The sequence below is a fragment of the Chiloscyllium punctatum genome, chromosome 3 (assembly GCF_047496795.1).
Source record: "Chiloscyllium punctatum isolate Juve2018m chromosome 3, sChiPun1.3, whole genome shotgun sequence".
NCBI lineage: Eukaryota > Metazoa > Chordata > Chondrichthyes > Orectolobiformes > Hemiscylliidae > Chiloscyllium > Chiloscyllium punctatum.
Window position 1 is genome coordinate 64,112,830 of NC_092741.1, and position 14,286 is coordinate 64,127,115.

Below are 14,286 nucleotides of genomic sequence, written 5' to 3' on the forward strand. Positions count from 1 at the left end.
TCCTTTTCCCTCAGAAAACCCAAACTGAACAGTTTACTTCTGTCAGCAAACGCACAAATAAATCTTAAATAAAAATCCTTGAGCCAAGACTCCAATGAGAATCACACCAAATTTAAGTTCCCAAATATAGCAGAAGGCCCACATTGCAATGTAATATTACAAACAAACTGTTCCAATATACAGGTTTGCAAAAACCCTTTCAAACTTCTCCTAAAATGTAACAGAATATGTAAAATGTTCCAGAGGTCTAGACTTATAAAGAATGACCAAGGAAAATTGTAGCATAACTCTATGCCTGTGCATGTGCTATGCAAGGCTTTATTAAATACTATAAATTAGAGATGAAGTGAGTACATTCAAATGTCATATGCAGCATATAATATTGGCAGGTCGAAAACATAGTGTCACTAAACATAGGAACATAAGAAATAGGGGCAGAAGTTGGCCATTTAGCCCAGCAAACTTACCCTACCATTCAACTAGATCATAGCTATCCTTGCCCTCAAAACCATTTTCTCCCCACTGCCCCAAATGGTCAGCTCAGTGGAACTGATTACGTGGACATACAAGTCCAAATTTGAGGGAGGCAGGGGGAAAAAAAACGCATTATGATCTCCTATGGTGAGACTCAATCTTTTTTCTTCAGGCTATCATGAAGACGACAAAAAGCAAGAAGTCCCAGGTACACTTGTCACAGTTCTACTCATTTCAACTACACATACATTATCAAAAGGTTACTTTCTTCTAGCTATCCAATACCTGGGTTGAGGAACAATGTCTGGCTGAAGCCAGAGTCACAGGCCAAGGATTGTTCTTCCGATAGAATTTAACATCTTCAGGATGACGCCAGTCATGAAACCAAAGGGAAAAATAAACTAGAGATACTACAGATTAAACTGAACTATCCAGTATAATGCCAGGAGAAAGGGGTTGGCTGGGCCCTTAGGGTGGAGGTGATGAGATTTTTTTTACTCAAACAGCAGTGAACCTTTAAAAATCTTCACTTCAGAGAGCTGGAGATACTCAGTTGATGAGTAGACTCAAGAATTAAAAAAAAAACTTTTTTGATATTAAAGGAAATCCAGGGATGCAAAGCTCAGATGGGAAAGCAGAGTGAGGTCAAAAATCAGCTATGAGGAGCAACTTGAGGAACCAACTCATGTACATATTCCTTGTATGATTTTCTAAGCTTGCATATGTATTCGCTGTATTATTAGCAATGATAACCTTGGAAGGTGATGGCCCAATAGTATTAACACTAAAATCTTAATCCAGAGACTAGATACTGTTCTGGGTACCTGAATCTCACCATGGCATATAGAATGCAAACATCTGGAATTAAGAGTCAAATGAAGACCATGGAAGCATTGTTGGTTTTTGGAAATACCCATCTAGTTCACTAATGTAGCTGAGGGAAGGAAACTGCTGTCCTTAACCTGATCTGGCCAGCATGTAACTTCAGACCCACAAAATAGATGACTCTAAACGACCCTCTGGCCAATTAGGGATGAGCAATAAATGTTGGTCAACCCAGCAACATGCCATGAATGAACATAAAAGAACTCAGTATATTTAGTGATAAAAATCAGTCACAAAAGTAGTGACTCTTACATAGTCAGTTCAACATCCTTCATTTTTATAGTAATTAATTGGGGAAAATAAAACACACATACTTCAAATTAATCAAATTGATTAGCCTTGCAGGACATACCTACAGTCAGGTGCAGGGCACCATCGAGCGTCTGGGTCAGATGCAAGGTACCTTCGCAGCATGAACTCCTCGTACTTTTCCATCAAAGCGCCATTGTTGAGAATCATACGAATGTCTGATGGATGAAATAACTCTGAACATTCTGGACAGGCAACATTGACCCGACTCTCTGTAATTTCAATCTTCAAATATTGCTGCAAGCAATCCAGGCAAGAACGATGGTGACAAGAAGTGATCTCTGGGAACCGGGATCGAGGTTGGCTAAGAAGGCAGAGTGGGCACTCTAAAGTACCCAACAACTGTTCATTACTGGATGAATGTGTTGTCCTGTTAGTGGAGGACATTTTCTTTTCATCCTGATTTTCAGTTTTTGCATGTGTTCCCTCAACTGCAACTGTGGACATCTCCAGCTTTGATTTTGATTTAGGTTTCCTGCTGAAGAGACTAAAAAATTGGAGCTGTCGATGTTTATTTGGTCTCCTCATGATCTTGAATATATTACGAAGTTACAACAGTGATCAAGGTTGCGTCTCTTTATTACTTTACAAAGTGGTTGACCACAGTCTCCGATCATTGAAAGACAAAATTATTAGGACATACTGTAAAAAGAAAATATGGCAAGTTTCTTAATCCACTTTGGAGATCCAAGTTGTTCTAAATATAATTAGCAATACTGAAACAACTTGTGTTTTGTTCAATGGAATTCACGTGAAGCATGAATCACAACACTGATTTTTAAATGTCTGAACAGAGAACAGATTCACGTAGCAAGCTGAGATGTTAAGTAGTGCCAGAGTTGAACAGCTGTTGGATATTATGATGTCACCTTGCAATATTCATTGCTGTGTCCAATTGTGTGAGGAAATCTAGAAAAAGTTGAAAGCAAAAGGAGGTGAAATCAGTTTACAAAAATTCTTGCATTTAAAAACATGCTTCAATATTTTCAATTTATATAAAGTTTATCCAAGCAGTAACATTTCAGTTGTTCATCTAAAGCAAGATCACATGACAAATACCTTTCCACTGACAGAAATTTTCAATTGAACCTAAAATTACCTGCAAACAATACTCTCAATAGGTTAGAACCAAGGTGTGTTAATTTGTTACACTAGATTATGAGTTCTACACAAAATTATAAAACCACACTTTGAAAATCAGTCTCAAAACTAAACTCAGGAACATCAGTCACTTACCAAGAGTAGGAAAGTTACTGACTTCCTTATTATTAATGTGAAATGTGATTGTTGCTGCACTACACTAATGCTAGAGTTATAAATGTTAATTGATTAGAAAATTGTTAAAAGTCCAGTTTGTTCAAATATCTCCTTTCACAATGACTCCCTGCAGGTCTGGTCCATTTTCACATTTAAATCTGAGCTCTGCTGCTGAGCGCACAGAACGTGTTTTGTGGCACTGTGGCTGTATTCCTACCTGCAGGCCAGAAAGCCTTGGTTCAAGTCTACCTGTTCCAGAAGTGTGACACAGCAGGTCTGACCAGCATGATTAAAACACTCACCACACATATGGTTAGAATATATATATATAGCCAAGCAACAATTATTGCAGTACCCGACTACCCCACCTGCAAAAAGACCTATTCATTCCCATTTTCTGTTCATTGTGTCAATCAATTCTTGATCCAGGCTAATACATCACCCTCATCGCATGTGCTCTAACTTAGACCAGTGCTCTGTCAAGAGAAATCTTATTAAAAGCCTTCTGAACATCTAAGTTCATCACGTTCACTGGTTCTCCCTTAACTGTTTTACTAGTTACATCCTCAAAACATTCCAGTAAATTTGCTAAGCATGATCGTTTCATAAAAACCATGCTGGCATTGTCCAATCCTAATAATGCTTTCCAAACGTTCTGCTATCACATCGTTTATTTGAGACTCCAGCATTTAACCCACCTCTAATGTTAGGGTAACTTTTGTAATTCTGTTTTTTATTTTAAATCACCCTCCCTTTTTTTAAAATAATCTGGTTAGATCTTCAATCTGTAGGACTGCTCCAGAATCTAAAAATTTTGTAAGTCGACCAATATTTCTAGTGTCACTTACTTTAAGTACTTTGGGATGCAGATCATCAGGCCTTGATGATCTGTCAGCCTTTAAACTCATTAGTTTCCCCATTTTCTTGCTAATATGAATTTCCTTCAATTCCACATTCTCATTCCATCCTTGGTTCCCTAACATTTCTGACAGGTTGCTAGTTTTCTCTTTTGAGAGGATAGAACCAAATTATTTGTTAAATTCTTAAACTACCTCTTTGTTCTCCATTATAATTTCCCCAGCTTCTGACGGTAAGGGATCTATATTTGTCTTTTGCTTCACCTATTTATTAAGGCTTGAATGGTCAGCTGTGTTTCCTACAAATTTTACTCTCATACACTATTTTCTCTCTTGATACAACTTTTTGTTCTCTTTTGCTCTATCCTAAAATGTTCCCAGTTCTCAGACTTGTTGTCTTTTTTTTCTAGCAATTTTACATGCCTCCTCTTTAGATCTTATTCTATCTCTAACTTATTTTGTAAACCCTAGTTACACCACCTTTTCTGTTTCATTTTTGCATTGGACAAGTATGAATAATCATTGTTGTTAATAGTGTAAACATGCTTTAAATATGAAACACTGCCTATTCATCATCAACTCCTTCATTAAGGTTCTCCAATTTATCCATGCCAATTTGTGGCTCACACCCTCTCAATTCCATTTATTTAGATTTTGTGGGATCACAGAATCCCTACATTGCAGATGAGGCTATTTGGCCCATCAAGTCCACATCAACCATCCAAAAAGCATCCCATCCAGACGCAGTCCACCCCACCCCACCCTAGCCTGGTAACCCTTCATTTCCCTTGGCTAACCCACCGAGCCTGCACATTCCTGGACACTATGGGCAATTTAGCACAGCCAATCCACCTAACTTGCACATCTATGGACTGTGGGAGGAAACTGGGGCAGCTGGAGGAAATCTAAGCAGACACATGGAGAATGTGTCAACTCCACCAAGATAGTCACCTGAGGGTGGTATCAAATCCTGGTCCCTGGTGCTGTGAGGCAGCAGTGCTAACCACTGAGCTACTGTACTGCTCCAGAACCATAGCTTTGGATTTGACCACTTCACTTCCCATCTTAAAAAAAGAATTCTATCATACTGCAGTTGCTCTTAGGGCACAACAGGATTGTTAACTAATCCTCTCTCATGGCACAGTACCCAGTCTAGAATAGGCTATGCCTAACCTCTAGTTGGCTCCTCAACACAGTAATCTAAAATCCATCACATACACACTCAAGGGAATTTCACTTTGCAATACTATGTTTGGTTTAGCTAATCTATATGGAAGTTAAAGTTACCCATGATTACAGCTATATCCTTATAGCATGCATCTCTGATTTATTGGTTAATAACTTCCCTGACATTTCCACTAATTTTGGGAAACGTATAGATAATCCGCAGCAATGTTTTTTGCCCATTCGTATTTCTTGTCTCTACCCAAACAGATTCCCCATCATGATTTCCCAAGCCAATATGCTTTCCCACTAATACATTGGCTTAATCTTTGTACTAACAATGCTTCACCAGCTCTTTTCTTTTTTTGTCTATCTTTCCTAAAAGATGAATAGCTCTGTCACCATCTTTGGTAACCCTGCAGCCATGTCTTTGTAACTACAATTATGTCATTATTATTTATAATCTGTTTGTACTGCTAATTCACCTAGCTTGTTGCGAATACTCCTTGCATTTAGACATTAAATCTTTAGACTTATCTTTTAACCTTGTTTATGATTCAGCTTTATTTTATACTGTGACTCAATTTGTTTTTGCCCTTGTTTTTTTCCCTTCCACTTTTACTTATCTTATGCCTTTGATTTCTGTTGTTGTTTCTTTCTGAAGTTCTTTTGCTGGATCAGATATTTCCATATTTGGAACTAAATGCATATTTTCCTTATCTACTTATTGATAAGCATTGTCCAGTGACTGACAAACAAACAAACAGAACCACAGACCAATTCTATTGCTTTTCCTACAATGAAACAGGTTGCATCAACTGAAATCGGTTCATTCCCACAATGTACAGTCATCCATGATCACTGATACCACATGCTAGAAGTCTGCATAAGCTTCGTTGGAAGGTGTCTTAATACCTGTATCCTTGAGAACTTCCTTGCTCCTCATTTCAAGGGCTGAATGCCATACAAGGTTGGCTACTGAAGGACAAAGGCTACCTTCTACAGCGATGGCTGATGACTTTATTGTGTAAGCCATTGACTGAGGATGAGCGTAGGTACAACGCATCTTACTCTAAGGCTTGGACAATCTTGGAACAGATGACAGGCCTCCTGAAGATGAGGTTACGATAAGAAACTAAAATCAAAATTGCTGGAGAAATGCAATAGGTCTGGCAGCATCTGTGGAGGGAAATCTGTGTTTTCTCTGACTTGCTGAGTTCCCCCAATGACTTCTGTTCGTTTTGGATCTCCAGTATCTGCAATTGTTTGCTTTATTACAGACAAGATAATGATGTTTGGATCAGTCCTTCATTTTTTGAACGAGGTGGTGGGTTTTAGTACAGTCCACAGTGTGCCGCATATCCTTTGCGTCCTGTGCAACTGGAACACGGAAAGAGGAAAGAGATGGAAGGTGAAGAACTGGGGGAATGGCAGCAGTCATCAATGGAAGATACACAACCTGAGCAGGAGGAACATCACCTTCAGTATAACACAGTAATGCAGTGTCATGCACCATATGCTGGGTGGACTTAAATGACAGCCGCTTCCAATAACTGAGTTGGATGAAGAGATTGCTCATTAACAGCAAATCTGCCAATGCTTGAAAGGCAAGCTGTTCCTTTATCATTCCCAGAAATATGCAAAGAGAACACAACAGAAAATAAAAGTTGCTTTTCTTGTTGTTCACTAAAAATTAGTGTTTCCAATTGATTTAAAGCTTTCCAACAATGCACAGATTGGGCAACTTAGCATGGCCAATTCACCTATAGTGTTCAGGAATGTGTAGGTTAGGTGCATTAGTCATGGGTAAATGTTGAGTAGTGGGGTGGAGAAATGGGTTTGAGTGGGTTACTCTTCAGAGGGTCAGTGTGGACTTGTTGGGCCAAAGGGCTTGTTTCCACACTGTAGGGATTCTATGATTCTATGTAATGTCCTCATATGGAACCAAAAGGTGTTTCATTACACTGGGTGTTCAAGAAGAAATATTACTCCTTCAGACAGGCCACTCCAGTCCTGAAGAAGGGTTACACCAGAAACGTCAACATCTCCACAACCTGCTGCTGCCCAGCTTGCTGTTTTCTTCCAGCCTCCTGCTTGTCTACCTACAGCCACAAGGAAGGGCAGCTTGTATGCTTGTAGCTTCATGTTAACAACTGTTGATCAAACAGGTGATAATGCAAAACAGCATTTGCGATGTGAGCTTGTATTGGGAAGGGCTGTCCTCCATACTACAATCTGCTTAATTCAGAACTGTTGTTTTATCCAAGGACTTTCCTGGCAACTTCAGTTCTTTTCCACTTTCCTATTGATTATTTTTTGATTTCTAGTTGGAGAAGAGTGTACTAGAAGGAAGGCACCCAAATATTTGCTCATCTTTAACTTCAGGAGAATGCAATTACTATAACTTGCCTTGTGTTACACTTGCCATTGCTTTTAACATTGAAATGAGCACAAAATCTTCCTTTTCTTCACGATGAAGATGATGAAGAATTTTGACGTTGATTTTTATGGATTGCAAAATGTTTATTTGCCTTAAGCAAAAATGAATCTTAGTTGTCTATGATTTGTAATTATGATTGCATTGTTCTTTCTTTAAGCAAGGTCCACATGTTTTAATGGCTTCATTGTAATGTTGAAGTTATTATTTGATCCAAGAAGATAGTGTTCAGTATACCTGCTGGGAATGGATATCGGTGAACAACTAGAACAGTGTAATTATAGCATAAAGTACCTCCATCTACAAAACTTAAGCATTACAAGATAGTGTCCCTCCTCAAATATTGAAACATGGATTGTTGTAAGGCACAAAAACACATGTGTCTGGATAAAAATTAAGACAGAGATTGCAACTTGCTTTCAATTTAAAATTCCTGTTGCTGAATGAAATTATTTCTTTGATGTAACCACATTGCCAATAACAATACATCACACAGTTACGTTCAAAAATGGCTGATATGAAGTCTATGTTTGGGCCATTAACTGCAAGTTTTCATAGAAAATTTTCCATTCGTCTCAGATGTAACTTCAGAAATCTCAAACAAATTTATCAAATTCTGTCGGTTGCATTGTATATTAAGGTAACTAATAATTTATAAGAACTGATAAAATCATGAGGAGCAGAAAGTGAATGACAATGACTAATGTGGGGAGTTAAAAATTAGGGGGCATATTTTTAAACTAAGAGGAAAAAGATTTAAAAAGGACGAGAGGCAACTTTTTTTTAAAAACATCAAGTCTGGTTAGTGTGGGTAATGAACCACTGGAAGAAGTGGTAGATGCAGGTAGAGTTACAATATTTAAATGACATTAGAATTGTTAGATGAATAGGAAAGCTTGGTCTGTATCCCTCCAAAAAACAGTCAGGTGGGACTAGTTTAGTTTATAACATGGCATGGACTAATTAGACTGAAGGGTCTGTTTCCAATGTATATGACTCTATGACTTTAATTGAACAGTTTAAAAATGCATACTCCTCATTAAACAGGAAGAGGAAATTCTAAGTCGTCATAACGAAACCACACAGGAAAGACTGACACCTTTGGACAGGAGGGTCAACTACATGACCTCCCCCACTGCCCTCCCGAAAAATGCCTTCCCATTAAAAGGGCATAAAACAAACTTTCTTAACAAGTCATAATCAGAATGCCAATTCCACCAATTGGCAAGATTGAATGGTTAGAATACATGAATAATGAAAACAAATCTGCTCATATAATTTGCCTTCTACTGATGTAAACTAAAGAGCTTTCCACTGTGTTGCAATCATCACCACTTCCCCCACTGCTGCTGCAACACACCAAAACAAGGGTTACATCATATGAAGTCTATGTTTGTGCCATTAACTGCAAGTTTTTATATAAATTTCCACTGGAGCATGCAAAGTTGTCTGAACCAAATGTTAAGAAATCCTCATTGCAGAGGTGATATTTAATCCAAAATTGTACATCTCTGAAACATTAAGCAGCTCAAGTTGTTGCTCTGGCTTCTTTCACTCATGTGGCTGCAATACCTTGCAACAACAAATATGTTAATTGGGAAGTTAGTTATCTTGCAGTAGATACAGAACAATGCAACATAATGGGCACAGAACGTACTGTCCTGTTAGTGCCACTGGACAAAGTATCTAATGATTTTCAATTATCTTTTGTGTACAGTAGCTGATTCCAATAACAAAGCATTTTGCAACGTTGAAAATAGTTGAAGAAAATGTCAAGCCAACTCTAGAATTACCACCACACTTCATCTTCTGCTGAAGTTCAATTCATTGGAACCATGTAAAATGTACGTTATAATGAAAGATAGTTCACAGATTCTTTTTCCTGTTTGTAAAGCATAGGTTGGAGTTCTGGACCATCTTGTGAAAGCACTGTCACAGTTGACAGCCCTTGATAATGAAAAGTGCTCAATGATACAAAGTAGGCTCCAAGGAAGAAATAAGACATTTACAAATTGATATGGATAGATTAGGTGAATGTGCCAAAATTTGGCAGATGAAGTTTAATGAGGATAACACAAGGGTGGTGGTGGAGGGTTGTTTATCAGACTGGAGGCCTGTGACCAGCGGAGTGCCACAAGGATCGGTGCTGGGTCCTCTACTTTTTGTCATTTACATAACTGATTTGGATGCGAGCATGAGAAGTACAGTTAGCAAATTTGCAGATGACCCCAAAATTGGAGATATAGTGGACAGCAAAGAGGGTTACCTCAGATTACAACAGGATCTGGACCAGATGGGCCAATGGGCTGAGAAGTGGCAGATGGAGTTTAATTCATATAAATACGAGGTGCTGCATTTTGGGAAAGCAAATCTTAGCAGGCATTATACACTTAATGGTAAGGTCCTAGGGAGTGTTGCTGAACAAAGAGACCTTGGAGTGCAGGATCACAGCTCCTTGAAAGTGGAGTCGCAGGTAGACAGAATAGTGAAGGCGGCGTTTGGTATGCTTTCCTTTATTGGTCAGAGTATTGAGTACAGGAGTTGGGAGGTCATGTTGCAGCTGTATAGGACATTGGTTAGGCCACTGTTGGAATATTGTATCCAATTCTGGTCTCCTTCCTATCGGAAGGATGTTGTGAAATTTGAAAGGGTTCAGAAAAGATTTACAAGGATGTTGATAGGGTTGGAGGATTTGAGCTACAGGGAGAGGCTGAACAGGCTGGGGCTGTTTTCTCTGGAGCGTCGAAAGCTGAGGCGTGACCTTATAGTGGTTTACAAAATTATGAGGGGCATGGATAGGGTAAATAGACAAAGTCTTTTCTGTGCTGTATATCTCTATGACTCTAACTGTGAGGTTATTCATTTTGATCACAGGAAAAGAAAGACAGCTGGTTATCTTAATGGAGAGAAATTGCAGACTTCTTTGGCGCAGAGGGACCTGAATAGCAGAAAACTTATGCAGGTTCAGCAGATGATAAGAAAGGTAAATGGAATATTTATATTTATTGCTGCAAGTGTTACTGTGCAAGGCATTAGTGAGATTGCGCCTGGAGTACTACAAACTGAGGGATATAGTTGTATTAGAGGCAGTTCAGAGGTTCACTAGATTGATTCCAGAGATGTGGGAGTTGTCTTACAAAGAGTGATTGAACCTATATTCTCTAGAGTTTAGAAAAATGAAAGGAGATCTAATTGAGGTATAAAAGATGCAAAAGGGTAGTGCAGGTTCTTAGCTCCTTGAAGGTGGTGTCATGGGTAGATAGGATAGTGAAGGAAGCGTTTGGTATGCTTTCCTTTATTGGTCAAAGTTCTGAGTACAGGAGTTGGAGGTCATGTTGCGGCTGTACAGGACATTGGTTAGACCACTGTTGGAATACTGCGTGCAAGTCTGATCTCCTTCCTATCGGAAGGATGCTGTGAAACTTGAAAGGGTTCAGAAAAGATCTACAAGGATGTTGCCAGGGATGGAGGGTTTGAGCTATAAGGAGAGGTTTAATAGGCTGGTGCTGTTTTCCCTGCAGCATTGGAGGCTGAGCAGTGACCTTATAGAGGGTTATAAAATCATGAGGGACATAGATAGAATAAATAGACAAAGTCTTTTCCCTGGAGTGGCAGAGTCCAGAACTAGAGGGCATAGGTTTAGGGCGAGAGAGGAAAGATATAAAAGAGACTTAAAGGGCAACTTTTTCCACACAAAGGGTGGTACGGTATGGAATGAGGTGCCAGAGAAAATGGTGGAGGCTAGTACAATTGCAATATTTAAAAGGCATCTGGATGGGTATATGAATAAGAAGGGTTTGGAGGGATATGGGCCGGGTACTGGCAGGTGGGCCTAGATTGGGTTGGGATATCTGGTCGGCGTGGATGAGTTGGACCGAAGGATCTGTTTGTGTGCTGTAAATCTCTATGACTCTATGACAAACTTGACATTAATGGAATATTTTCTCTTGTAGGGCAATCTTGAACAGGAGGTCATAGCTTTAGTGGTCACAGATTTACGAGAGAGGTGGTTAAATTACTTCTCTCAAAGAGTTGTGAATCTGTAGAATTTACTGATCCACAGGTGGATGCTGAGGCATTAAGTAACTTTAAAGGAGGCAACAGACATTTGTAATTCGTAGTGAGTTGAAGTGTTTAGCAGATTGGAATGCTGAATTGAGGCGGAGGTGAAATTAGCCATTATCGTATTGAATGGAGGAGCAGGTTCAAGGACCAAATTGCATACTCCTGTGCCTAGTTCTTTTGGTCTTTGAAAAGAATGGTTGCCAGTACTCGTATTATTATCACTGAAATCCTGCTGACCCATCTGGAATGTCTTGGGTAGATTGGTCCCCAATAATTTGATTTGTTGGTATTATGAAAGATATAGTATTGCAAGGGGGAAATGGCGAGGGGAGGATGCCCACATCACCCCTTAGGCAGAAGATGGACTAAAACATATTACAAGTGCTGCTTGTCACAGAGTCAGAGATATACAGCACAGAAAAAGACCCTTTGGTCCAACTCTTCCATGCTGGCCAGATATTCTGAATAAATCTCGTCTCATTTGCATTAAAAACTATTTTTGCTCTACACCTCATGGTAAATTGCCCACAAATTGTAAAAAAAAATCATTTGTGGGATGTGGGTGGGGCTGGCTGGCCAGCATTTATTGCCCTTCTCTCGTTGCCTTTGAGGAAGTGGTGGTGAGTTGACTTCTTGCCTATCTGCTGCAAGACTTACTTCAAGTGCTAGCTGTCATATTGGCAGTGGTTATTGGATGTTACTATTCATTGCTAGTGTGGAAGGTTGACATTTTCTCCTGGCACGGGTAGGTTTTTCACTGAGTTAGTGTTGGCCAGCATTGGTGTGAGACTCGCTCTTGAAGCAAAAATATCAAACACGATTTTCAAAGTGCTTGCGCAAAGTTTTGGTAGCTATGACATTGCCAGTGCAACCAATAATTAGGGGCACTGCCTGTTAAGGCAGACATCTAATCCAGAAATGCTGATCAGTAAGTCGGTCAGGAAAAAATACTTGCAATTCCAAATAAAGAAATGCCTGATCACAACAAAAGAACTTCACAAAGAAACAAATCACCATCCATTCATCCTGGTTATAGAAAAGCACTTCGTCAGTGAGTTGACCTTAATATTCCAAGTTGTTAAAATGTCATTCTGATGGTTTCTCCTCAATTGCTAATGAGAGGTAGTGAAAAGATTTATATTCCTTGACAGTTTTAAAGACCAATATCCAAAGAAAGTTTTTGAAAGTTACTGGAATGAAAAATACTTTTTTCTCCATGACTTCATGTTGGATGAGATTGAACTGCAGAATACGTTTTCACTGGACCATTGTGTAATGATAAGAATACTACTTTTGGGTCCATTTTATTGAAATCACCGTGGAAGCATTGCCAGCAAAATTATTGAAAAGGAAAAAGAAAATTATTCAGCATCCACAGCAAAATGAGCTACAAAAAAAAACTCAAGAGGAGAAGGAATTAACATATAATCTGAAGAAATTTAGTTTTAATATGTGACAGGTACAGAAAGAGTCAGAGAGTCATAGAGATGTACAGCATGGAAACAGACCCTTCGGTCCAACCCGTCCATATATCCCAACCCAATCTAGTCCAACCTGCCAGCACCCGGCCCATATCCCTCCAAACCCTTCCTATTCATATACCCATCAAATGCCTCTTAAATGTTGCAATTGTACCAGCCTCCACCACTTCCTCTGGAAGCTCATTCCATACACCTACCACTCTGTGTGAAAAGGTTGCCCCTTAGGTCTTGTTTATATCTTTCCCCTTTCACCCTAAAACTATGCCCTCTAGTTCTGGACTCCCGATCCCAGGGAAAAAAACTAACTGTATCTCTTATGCTCGCATCCAAATCACTTATGTAAATGGCAAAAAGTAGAGGACCCAGCACTGATCCTTGTGGCACTCCACTGGTCACAGGCCTGCGGTCTGAAAAACAACCCTCCACCACTACCCTCTGTCTTCTACCTTTGAGCCAATTATGTATCCAAATGGCTAGTTCTCCCTGTGTTCTGAGATCTAACCTTGCTTACCAGTCTCCCATGGGGAACCTTGGTCGAACGCCTTACTGAAGTCCATATAGATCACATCTATTGCTCTGCCCTCATCAATCCTCTTTGTTACTTCTTCAAAAAACTCAGTCAAGTTTGTGAGACATGATTTCCCTCGCACAAAGCCATGTTGACTATCCCAAATCAGTCCCTGCCTTTCCAAATACTTGTACATCCTGTCCCTCAGGATTCCGTCCAACAACTTGCCCACCACTGAGGTCAGGCTCACCGGTCTATAGTTCCCTGGCTTGTCCTTACCACCCTTCTTAAACAGTGGCACCACATTTGCCAACCTCCAGTCTTTCGGCACCTCACCTGTGCATATCGATGAGACAAATATCTCAGCAAGAGGCCCAACAATCACTTCTCTAGCTTCCCAGAGTTCTAGGGTACACATTATCAGGTCCTGGGGATTAATCCACCTTGAACTGTTTCAAGACAACCAGCACTTCTTCCTCTGTAATCTAGATATTTTGCAAGATGTCACCATCTATTTCCCTACAGTCTATATCTTCCATATCCTTTCTCACAGTAAATACTGATGCAAAATATTCATTTAGTATCACCCCCATTTTCTGTGGCTCCACACAAAGGCCGCCTTGCTGATCTTTGAGGGGCCCTATTCTCTCCCTCGTCACCCTTTTGTCCTTAATATATTTGTAAAAACCCTTTGGATTCTCCTTAATTCTATTTGCCAAAGCTATCTCATGTCTCCGTTTTGCCCTCCTCATTTCCCTCTTAAGTATACTCCTACTTTCGTTATACTCGAAGGATTCACTTGATCTATCCTGTCTGTACCTGACATATGCTGCCTTCTTTTTCTTATCT

At 39.6% G+C, this 14,286-nt stretch overlaps 1 protein-coding gene across 10 annotated transcripts in view; it reads right to left on the reverse strand.

The window, feature by feature from the left end:
* LOC140460005 (E3 ubiquitin-protein ligase RNF19A) overlaps nucleotides 1-14,286 on the reverse strand; it is an 81,991-nt gene that overhangs the window by 25,284 nt on the left and 42,421 nt on the right. For all 10 annotated transcript variants that reach the window (XM_072554454.1, XM_072554434.1, XM_072554472.1 and 7 more), the window contains one exon: nucleotides 1,712-2,577. In XM_072554454.1, coding sequence (XP_072410555.1) covers nucleotides 1,712-2,196 — 485 coding nt within the window. In that variant the 5' untranslated portion in view covers nucleotides 2,197-2,577. The remainder of the gene's footprint in view (nucleotides 1-1,711; nucleotides 2,578-14,286) is intronic.